The sequence below is a fragment of the Rissa tridactyla genome, unplaced genomic scaffold (genome assembly GCF_028500815.1).
Source record: "Rissa tridactyla isolate bRisTri1 unplaced genomic scaffold, bRisTri1.patW.cur.20221130 scaffold_29, whole genome shotgun sequence".
In the NCBI taxonomy this organism is placed as follows: domain Eukaryota; kingdom Metazoa; phylum Chordata; class Aves; order Charadriiformes; family Laridae; genus Rissa; species Rissa tridactyla.
Window position 1 is genome coordinate 4,668,619 of NW_026529507.1, and position 10,896 is coordinate 4,679,514.

At 51.0% G+C, this 10,896-nt stretch overlaps 1 protein-coding gene across 1 annotated transcript; it reads right to left on the minus strand.

Moving 5' to 3' along the window:
- Positions 1-7,174: 7,174 nt before the first annotated feature.
- On the minus strand, positions 7,175-10,655 carry LOC128903362 (olfactory receptor 14J1-like). The gene is made up of 2 exons (XM_054187380.1): positions 10,584-10,655; positions 7,175-8,128 (listed from the first exon to the last, which is right to left on the minus strand). Exons 1-2 carry the CDS (start codon positions 10,605-10,607, stop codon positions 7,175-7,177), a joined length of 978 nt encoding a protein of 325 aa, XP_054043355.1. The 5' UTR covers positions 10,608-10,655.
- Between the last annotated feature and the right edge of the window lie 241 nt (positions 10,656-10,896).

Here is a 10,896-nt window from a genome sequence, read left to right on the forward strand (position 1 = left end):
AGATCACAGAAATGATGATGCTTTCTGTAGAGAAAGGAATGGGTAAAGGCACTTTTTCAGGTTCCTCACAGACCTACTGGTTTCCCGTTGTAACGCTGTAGGAGTTGCAGTCTCTTGTGCAAGCATCACAGCTCCATTGCTGTGATTGCAAACATCACAGCTCCCCAAGTACAGGTCCTCCTTCCTACCCGTTTTAAAAATGGGTGCAATGTTTGCCTTTTTCCAGTCCCTGGGGACTTCACCTGACTGCCACGGCTTTTCAGATATCATGGAGAGCGGCTTGGCAACTCCATCAGCCAGTTCCCTCAGGACTCTGGGATGCATCTTGTCAGCCCCCATAGACTCCTGCATGCTCAGGTTCCTCAGGTGGTCACAAACCTGATCCTTTGCCACAGTGGGGGGGACTTGGCCCCTCAAGTCCCTACCTTGAGGTCCATCCACTCGAGAGGTGTGGGAAGAGAGGTTGCCAGGGAAGACTGAGGCAAAACTGTTGTTGAGTACCTCGGCCTTCTCCTCGACCATTGTTACCAGTTTGCCAGTCTTGCTCATCAGGAGGGGTACGCTTCCTTTGACCTTCCTTTTCTGGCTGACGTATCTATAGAAGCCCTTCTTATTATTCCTTGCCTCCCTTGCCAAGTTCATCTCCAGCTGCGCCTTGGCCTTCCTGACCCCGTCCCTACGCTCTTCCCAGGATACCTGTCCCTGCTTCCACTGCCTGTGCATTTCCTTCTTGCCCTTTAGTTTGACCAGCAGGTCTCTGCTCAGCCATGCGCATTGCTCAAGGCTTTATCCATGGGGATTATCTCCACCCCAGCCACACCCAGTGCACTGAATCTCCCCTTCCATATCATTCCTGGTCGCATCTCTGTCTCATTCCCTGTCCATTGCAGACCAACCATCTGCAATATAAATGTGGGCACCAGATGAACTCCTCCTGGGGCCTTTGACAAGCACTTAGACCTCAAAGAGCAGAGAGGTGCCTCTAGGAGGTCCTCCTCTTCCCAAGATATGCTTCCTCAACTGGTGTCTTTAGGACACATGAGTGGTAAATGGAGAAACATGGTCATCCCCTGAGAGCTTCTTAACGTTTCAGTTAGTGGTGAGGCAGTGATTGGTAGTGGGCAGGGATGCCAGAGAGGGCAGAGGAAACTCAGTGACAAACAAGTCTTATGAGGAGCGGCGGAGGGAACTGGGATTGTTTAGTCTGGAGAAAAGGAGGCTGAGGGGAGACCTTATCGCTCTCTCCAGCCACCTGAAAGGAGATGTAGAGAGGTGGGGGTGGGTCTCTTCTCCCAAGTAACAGGCAAGAGGAAAAGAGGAAACAGCCTCAAGTTGCACCAGGGGAGGTTTAGACTGGATATTAGGAAAAACATTGTACTCTGAAAGGGTTATTAAGCATTGGACGAGGCTGCCCAGGGAAGTGCAACCATCCCTGGAGGTATTCAGAAGACGGGTAGACATAGTGCTTAGAGATATGCTTTAGTGATGGTTTTTGTCAGAGTTAGGTTGGTGGTTGGACTCGATGATCTGAAAGGTCTCTTCCAACTTAGGCAAGGCTATGATTCTATGCACCCCAGAATGCAGGTTGCCCTCTTGGCTGCCAGGGCACTCTCCTGACTCACATTAACCCAGCTGCCAACCAGCGCCCCCAGATCCCTTTCTGCAGGGCTGCTTTCTAGCCACTCCTCTTCCAGCCTATACTTGTGGCCACCATTATTTCATCCCAGGTGTAGAATGCACCATTTGTTCTTGTTAAACATGCTGAGAGTTGCCTTCTCTGGGTCACGGACACAGGTGCTAAACCGAACAGGGCCCAGGAGCCAGCATCCCTGTGCTGCCCCACAATGCCCCAGTATGTCCCAGTACGTACCCTCAGTAAGTCCATGCTGACTGCATTTGAAGACAATTTTTTCTTTTTGGTGCCAAGAAATGTCACCCAAGAGGACACTAACTGGTGGCACACTCCTCACCAACGTGAGCTTGTACAGCCAGTGAGTTGTTCCCTGAATTGCATTTTTGGCCTCATTCAAAGCTGGGTGCAACACTTGCTTGTCCTCTCTCACAAGAGACCTCTGCTAACCCAAGGACTTTTCAAAAGGGATATCCCAAAGAAATGTCAATCTTGTTCTGTAACTTCACTACCACTATTTTGCCTGTAATCCTACGTACATAATTTCTCTAATCTTTCATACATTTTCACCTGTCCAAATACAATGACCATTTCTAAAGTCATCTTTCCAGGTGCAGACTGTCTAGACAGGGGCCTTTTCTATTATATTCCCGTTTTCTCCTTCTCTTACTCTTTCTTCATTCAGGTTCCTGTCACCCATCCAGCTGCTGCTTTGAGCTTCACATGGTTAAAAGTTTCCCCGTCTTTCAGTAGTCTAATTATCTCCTGTAGCCAACTCTTTAACTATGTTTATATCAACCTTTCTGTACCTACCTATCTAAAGCATTTCTCATAAGATTACCCCTTGCAGAAAAGCAACCTCATTAGAGGCAGCATGTACTTAGCATATGGCCGCAGAGGGTGTTTTATTGTTTATCAAACACGATCCGACATGATCAGGCTTTACTTTTCTTTGCTTGCAAAGAGAAAAAATCCTTCTGTGCCTGGGTGCAGCCAGGTCTCTAAGGAGAGCCAGAGGGAGCTGGTGCAATGGAGCTGTAACATCCAGCTGCAGAGATCGGCGGCGAAGTCTGATGGAAGGAAACTGATGTAAATCCCAACTGGGCAATGACAGACATGGTGGGTTTGGGGTGGGGGCGGTGAGGAGTAGCATTGTCCATACAGTGTCAGACCTCAAGGGGCTGCTTTTCCTAGCCATCCAGACCTCCTGAGGAGACCCTCTGGATCAATATCAGTTGCAGAAGACTTCTATCACCTTTTCAATAGACTGAAAAGTAAATTAAAAGAAACCCTTTAAACTAAAAAAAAAATAATTTATTAGGTTCTGATTGAAATCTTCCTTCTTAACTACACTATGAAAGAACTCCAATTAGCTGTAGAAGTCTTGAAGACTTGAAGGAAATTGAAGGAAGAGAAATAGGTCTTTAGGGCTTTCTGTACTTCAATGAGCCCCATGGTGTATTTAGCTCTGAGTCCACGAACCTCAGATACTGAGAGAAGATTGAAAACACTCCTCAAGAAGTCAGAGGCAAAACTCAAAGTACCTGGAAGCATTAATGGGCCCCACTGAGGGCCACTACTGACAAAGTCTCCCCATGGACTCGTTAGAGGAGATAGCTGGAGGCTGTGATTGCAGGAAGGCAAAGGCACAGTGCAGGTGGCTGTAAAGCTGTTGCTTTGTTTGATGAAGCAGAAGGGCCAAACCTGACCCTCAGGCCCTGGGAAGGCAGATCCTGCCCCTCAGGTGTGGCTCAGGGCTCTTCCTGGGGGCAGTGGGGTGTGAGGGTGAGCAAGGCCAAGGGTAGGGAGACTGTGCAACACCTCCCGGCTTCCCCATGCAACCGTGAAGCAGAAACCAAGCCCAGAGCCTCAAAATAAAGTTTCTTCTGGTGGGCCTTGGTGGCAGAGGCAAGTGCCATAGCCAAGGGGACAAAGACCTTGGTGCTGTTGGGTTTTTTAGCCTGGCCAGAGCCCTAGGCCACCTATACTGCAGAGTGACCATCACTGTCCCATGCCTGTGCCTCTTTCCTTGTAGGCTGCAGGCACCCATCGTGCTTTCCCACATCGCTCTCACCCTGGCATTTCCGTATCTTTTCTGATGTCTCTCCACTCTCACCGGCTGTTCCTTGAAACACAAATCCATGGGCTAATACACACTCGCTCTTGGTGACCTCTTGCACCACAGTGCAACCATTTGAGAGAGATTTCTTCTTCCTCACATGCAGTCCGAACCTTCCAAGCTGCATTTTGTTGAGGTTTCCTTCTCTTCCCACTACCAAGAAAAGCTCCACCACCTCTGAAGCCAGGTTGCTCAGGGCTTCCTTCATTTTGGGCTTGAAAAGGTACAAGGATGGAGATGACACAAGCTCTCTGGGAAATCTCCTCCAGTGTTTGCCTGTCTTGACAGGGAGAAAGTTTTACTCATTTGTTTCAGCTGATGCCATTGGCCCTCATCCTCCCATCACACACAACAGTGAAGAGCCTGGATGCATTTTCATGGTGACAGCCAAGAAGATGTGGGAAGGCTGATATTATGAAGGTCTCCCCAAAGCCTTCTCTTCTCCAGGCTTTGCACCTTTGCAGCAAAGGTGGCCAATGGCTTTCTGGGCTGCACTAGGAAGAGCACTGCCAGCAGGTCGGTGGAGGTGATCCTTCCTCTCTACTCAGCCCTGCTACAATTTGTCTTGCCCATTTCCCTCGGTGTTTGCTACCCTACTACCTTCACTTAGAGGTGGTGGTAGGGCTTCAGGTTACTGGTTGTAAATAGGGTAAAGGCCTCTCATGAATGTTTTCACAGTCAGTGTCACAGAAGTCTAAACATCATCTGAACAGATCTTACCTCTTCAAAATCTTTCATCTCTGCTGGCCAAGCCCTTCTTCCCTCCCTCCATTCTCCAATTTTTCTTACAGAATCATACACTCATAGAATGGTTTAGGTTGGAAGGCACCATCTAGTTCAACCCCCCTGCCATGGAGCAGAGGGGTAGAACACCTCCCTTGACCTGGTGGCCACATTTCTTTTGATGCAGCCCAGGATACAGTTGGTTTTCTGGTCTGGGAGTACAGACTGCTGGGTTGTGCTGAGCTTCTCATCCACCAGCACCCCCAAGTCCCTCTCCTCAGGGCTGCTCTCAAGCCATTCTCTGCCCAGCCTGTATTTGTGCCTGGGATTGCCCTGACCCACATGCAGGACCTTTCCCTTGGCCTTGTTGAACTTCATGAGGTTCACACAGACCCACCTTTCCGGCCTGTCCAGGTCCCTCTGGATGGCACCCCTTCCCTCCAGCGTGTTGACCGTGCCACACAGCTTGGTGCCATCAGCAAACCTGCTGAGGGTGCACTCAATGCCACTGTCCACTTCACCTACACAGAGGTTAAACAGCACTGGTTCCAGTACCGACCGCTGAGGGATGCCAGTCATTACTGGTTTCCTCTCAGACATCAAGCTGCTGACCGCAACCCTTCCAGTGCAGCCATCCAGCCACTTCCTCATCCATCAAGTGGTCCATCCATCAAATCCATGCCTTTACAATTTAGAGACCGGGATGTCACGTGGGACAGTGTCAAATGCTTTGCATAAGTCCAGGTAAATGTTGTCCCTTGCTCTCCCCTTATTCACCAATGTTGTAACACCGTCATAGAAGGCCACCAAATTTTTTAGGCATGACTTGCCCTTAGTGAAGCCATGCTGGCTATCACCATTCATCTCCTTATTTTCCATGTGCCTTAGCAGAGATTCCAGGAGCATCTGCTCCGTGATCTTGCTGGCACAGAGGTGAGACTGACCAGGCTGTAATTTCCCAGTTCTACCTTTTTTCCCCTTTTGAAAATGGGGGTTATGTTTCCCCTTTTCCAGTCCAGTGGGAACTTCACTGGACTCCCACAACTTTTCAAATGTAATGGAAACAGGCTTAGCAACTTCATTCACCAGTTTCCTCATGACCCACAGATGGATTTCATCAGGACCCATGGGCTTGTGTACCTTCAGGTTCCTTAGATGATCTCGTGCTCCTGTAGTGGGTTGTTCCTCATTCTCACAGCCCCTGTTTTTGCCTTGTGTGACTTGGGCGGTGTGTTTAGAGCCCTTGCTGGTGAAGACCGAGGCGAAAAAGTCATTGAGTACTTCAGCCTTCTCCATATCCTGGCTGAGCAGGTCTCTCTTTCCTTCCAGAGAGAGCCCACATTTTTCCTAGTCTTGCCTTTATCCCTGATGTACTTACAGATGTTTTTCCTGTTGTCCTTGATGTCCCTAGATAGATTTAATTCTATCTGGGCTTTAGCTTGCCTAATCTGGTTCCTGGCCACTTGGACAGTTTCTCTGTATTCCACCCAGTCAACCCATCCTTGCTTCCACCCTCTGTAGGCCTTCTTTTTGCTTTTGAACTTGTCCAGGAACCCCTTGTTCATCCATGCAGGCCTCCTGACTTTTTTGCCTGACTCCTTCATTCTTGGGCTGCACTTCTCCTGAGCTTGGAGGAGGTGATCCTTGAATATTATCCATTTCTCTTGGGCCCCTCTTCCTTCCACTATTTTTTCACATGTTACCCTGCCAAGCAGGTCCCTCAAGAGGCCAAATTACCCCTATATGCCATCACTACTACAGTTGCTGTATGCTATATCGATGGTATTACTGTGAGAGTCACCTAAATTAATGAGGAATGAACTTGGACGCAACTGAACAAAGTGCAGAAGTGATGGAACCAGAGCTGACCTCAATAGCTGGTGCCCAGCAATCTTCTTGAGACCGACATCTTCCACCCGTAGACCATGGGCATGAGCATGGGCTGTGCAGATACACCAGCTGCGAGCTCCAGGTGCAGCATATAACAATTCTACACCACACACTATCTCTCCTGCCTTGAAAGATAATTAAGACAGATGGAGCCCAAAGTCATGGACTAAATGAGCTCAACGGACATTTCAGTGGGATGGTCCACAGACTAATATCTCTGTGTCTGTATATATATATAGAAGCTGAGAGGGAGCACAGGCAGGCCAAGCTGGCCAAAGGAGTATTCCATACCATAGCCATCATGCGCAGCGTATAAACGGGGGTTGGCCGGGGGACAGTGATCCATGATTGCTGCTTGGGACGGGCTGGGCAATCATTCATTGGGTGGTGAGAGCAAATTTTGTGGCATCAATTATTTTGTGTATTCTTTTGCCTGTTATTATTATTTTCCTCTTATGTTATTTGTCTGTTAATCTGTCTTTACTTCAAGCCACAAGATTTGTTTTATCCTTTTTCTCCCTCAATTCCTTATCCTACTTGTTGTTGCAGAGGGGGCGGAAAGTGAGTAAATGGCTGTGTTTTCCTAGTTGTTGTCCAGGGTTGAATCACGAAAACCTGGGAGATCCTGTTTTATTGAAGAGCAGTTATCTGACAGGCCACATCTGACACAGTGTCGTGCAAGAGTCAGACACAGCTTAAGACGAGTAGTATAAACACAGAAATATATCAATAAGTAGGACTATCACAAGAGAAAAAAACCAGACTCTGGCCTAAGATAAACTCTGTGAAATGTGCGGAGAAGCAGAGGCAGGTTATTGTCGGGGAAACAGCATCCCATGGGCCAGTTTCCACAGGGCATCCTTGAGCTCCTGGTTCCTCATGCTGTAGATGAGGGGGTTCACTGCTGGAGGCACCACCGAGTACAGCACTGAAAACGCTAGGTCCAGAACTGGGGAGGAGATGGAGAGAGGCTTTAGGTAGGCAAACATGGCAGTGCTGACAAACAGGGAGACCACAGACAGGTGAGGGAGGCACGTGGAAAAGGCTTTGTGCCGTCCCTGCTCAGAGGGGATCCTCAGCACGGCCCTGAAGATCTGCACATAGGACAGCACAATGAAAACAAAACATCCAAAGACTAAACAGAAACTAACCACCAGAAGCACGACTTCCCTGAGGTTGGAGTCTGCGCAAGAGAGCTTGAGGATCTGGGGGATTTCACAGAAGAACTGGTCCACAGCATTGCCCTGGCAGAGGGGGATTGAAAATGTACTGGCCGTGTGCAGGAGAGCATTGAGAAACCCACTGCCCCAGGCAGCTGCTGCCATGTGGACACAAGCTCTGCTGCCCAGGAGGGTCCCGTAGTGCAGGGGTTTGCAGATGGCAACGTAGCGGTCATAGGACATGACTGTGAGGAGAGAAAACTCTGCTCCAACCAAGAAGGCAAACAGAAAGACTTGGGCAATGCATACTGCATAGGAAATGCCCCTGGTGTCCCAAAGGGAATTGGCCATGGATTTGGGGACAGTGGTGGAGATGGAGCCCAGGTCCAGTATCGAGAGGTTGAGGAGGAAGAAGTACATGGGGGTGTGGAGGCGGCTGTCACAGGCGATGGCGGTGATGATGAGGCCATTGGCCAGGAGGGCAGCCAGGTAGATGCCCAGGAAGAGCCCGAAGTGCAAGAGCTGCAGCTCCCGTGTGTCTGCGAACGCCAGGAGGAGGAACTGGGTGATGGAGCTGCTGTTGGACATTTGCTGCCTCTGGGCAATCTGCTCAAGCAGGAAAACACAGTAGGTTAGTGGAGAGGTTAGTTCTCTAAGCAAAATCAAATCCGTTTCCCATGGACTCTGCCCCTGCTGCACACACCCCTGTTCATTTTCCAGAAGACCTTCCTCAGCTCCATGGCTGGAGCTCTGGTCGGTGCTGGCTGAACGTGCTGGGAGGAGCAGGGCCTCTGCCTGCTGGCTGCCGAGGACTCCGCGCTGCTCTGCAGCGGTGGGTTCATGGGACGGTGGTGTCAGGGACCAACCCTGGTGTTCTACTTTGTCTGATGAAAGCACTTCTAATGCAGAAGGGCCTGTCAGCATCAGCACTCTCTCTGCTAAGGAACTAAGATTCCAGAAGGCAGTTTGAGAAGTCTGAGGTTCTTTACAGCTCCCCAGATCTCACCTGGGGAGTTTTCTTGCGTGTCAAAAATGCTCCGCATTTCTGCCACACTCAAGGAGAAAAGAGTGAGTCCTGTAAAGCAGGATGATTGCCTGTGGCTTAGAGCAGAGTCGGGGACCTGGTTTGTCCATCCATCTTGTTCCCAGCTGACAAGTCCTTGCAGCCTCATGAGAGGGAGGGTCATCACACTCATTTGTTGCAACCAGACATTGCTGAGAGCAGAGGGATCCACCTCAGACCATGAAACGTCTCACCCTTTCTGAAGGTCTCAGCACCCACTTCTAGCCAAGGACACACAGGGCTCATTTCACCGACCCAACAGCATTTCCTCAGCCACAGAGTCTCTGTGTTTCTCCGTGGGGCTTTCGGATAACACAGTGGTGCTACGGGACAGCTTTCAATCCTGGAGGGCAGCTCACAGCTTGGATGGACGCCCAAAGGAGAAGCCCATTGTCCTAATTTTTGCATCTCAGTAAGAGAAAATTGACTCATTCCTCAGCCCCACAGGCTGCATTGCCCACAGCCCCACAGCTTAGAGGAAAGCTGGGACACTTGTTCCTATGGACAAATTACAGGAATGGATGAACAAGATCAGTGTGGGACTCTGCAGCCGAAATTCCCCTCCCCGGGGAGTCTGACAGCAATAAAAAGATAACTTCAGACAGACGTGTGGATAAAGCAGGAAAAATACTGTGAGGGTCTGGCTGAGAGAGGCCAGGGCAGAGGCAGCCAAGCCCTCAGGACAGCGTTACCCTCACCCAGCTGTGCATGCCACCTCCCGGACAGTGAGAAGGCAGGACAGTTGCCCTCGTCCCGATTGCTGATCACCAGAAATGGGCATGTGGCAGAAGGGATCCCCTTCGTCTCTTCTGCTGCTCTGCTGGACAGAAAGGTGACTCCCACCTGAGAACCCACGGCCGTGAGGTCCAAGGGCTGGGCTGGGTTGCTCAAGGAAGGTGTCTGCACTGCGGGGGTGGCTGGGAGGTGCCGATATCTCCCCTACAACAGGGTTTCCTTGAGCAGTTCCCTCCTCCCCTGCCCATCTCTGCTGCCTGGAGCTCTCCCTGCCAGGAGCTGTTTCCCTGGCCCCTCATCTTTTCCCTCCAGTGCTCCCAGACCCCAGCCCAGCCCCTCTGCACCCAGCTCTGCCCTGCAGCCTCTCCGTGTGTGCAGGGGCTAAAGAGCAGGTCCCACAAACCCTGAGGAGACTGGAAAGGGGATGCTGGTTCTGTCTGTATCCCCCAAAAAACCTGAAAAACTGGAAACTAAACACAGACCCAGAAAAGCTCCCAATCTATACAGTGATCTCTCATTTGAGCTTGCAATTGAAAAGTTGCCTTGAAAATGTGCCACTGCCCACCCAGCCAACAAGATGAGAGATCTCAAAAGAGGGACACTTCCCTTCCAGGGAACTCTGTCTTGAAAAGTCCTCTCCGGAATGCCTGGAGGTGATCTTGAGCTGTGAGCAGCCCTGACACACGCAGCGTACTCTCAACAGCAGGTGCCTCCCCTACCCGTGGTTGCTCCTTCCACCCACAGCTTCTCCCCACAGTTGCTGTGGGAAGCTCCCCAGGCAGGCTGAGAGCTGACCCTGGCAGGAGATATGTCCCTGCCCCAGCACACAGCCCATGGGGTGCAGGGACCCTGCTCTGACGGACAGCCCTGGGCACCCCTGCCTGCACACCCACCTTCACAGCCCTTGGGCTGTTCATGGAAGAAGGCAGCCGTCATGCCCTGTGCCTTTGATGGTGCCACAGGAAAGCCCTGCTCGCCAGCATGTCCTCCTAAAACACAACAGAGGAGTTGTGAGCGTCCTCCTGAAAGATCCCATGGGCTGTGGGATGTGCCAGCTTTCGGAGATCTCTGCAGGAACCACAGCTGCTTTGCTTTATGAAGATTTCTCCCCCTATTAACTCTCAGCATCCTCCCTCTCCAGGCTGCCTTTAACTTAATGCTGCCTCCCTCCTCTGCCCTCGCTGCCTGCAGGCAGAGCCCTCAGCCCTGCTGTGCTTGGCAGAGGAGCTGCTCCTGGGCAGAGCTGTCTCTCTGCAGCGCTGCCCGCTTGCCGTGAGCTCCCTCCATCCCAGGAGCCCAGCCCAGCTCAGCAGAAGACCAGGCATAACTCTCTCTGCCTCCTCCCCATCCTCCCCGACTCCCATGAGGTGGCCCTGGGCCTCCAGGGCTGACAGCTCCTGAAAGGCAGCAGGGTCTCTCCTGGGGAACAGGATTCAAAGCAAACTGAAGTAATCACCAACGGTCCCTCTCTAAACACTGGCCAGACTGATTCCTGCAGTGGGAATTGCTCTACCAGGATGTGTGGATCTACAGGAGGTGCCAATGTTCCCATCTCAAAACCCCCACTCCTCTCCCA

Coding starts and splice junctions, on each gene's coding strand:
- LOC128903362 (XM_054187380.1), bottom strand. CDS start 10,607: ATGGAGGGAGCTCACGGCAAGCGG. Junction 8,129..10,583: donor AGGGAGCTCACGGCAAGCGG/GCAGCGCTGCAG, acceptor CTGCTTGAGCAG/ATTGCCCAGAGGCAGCAAAT.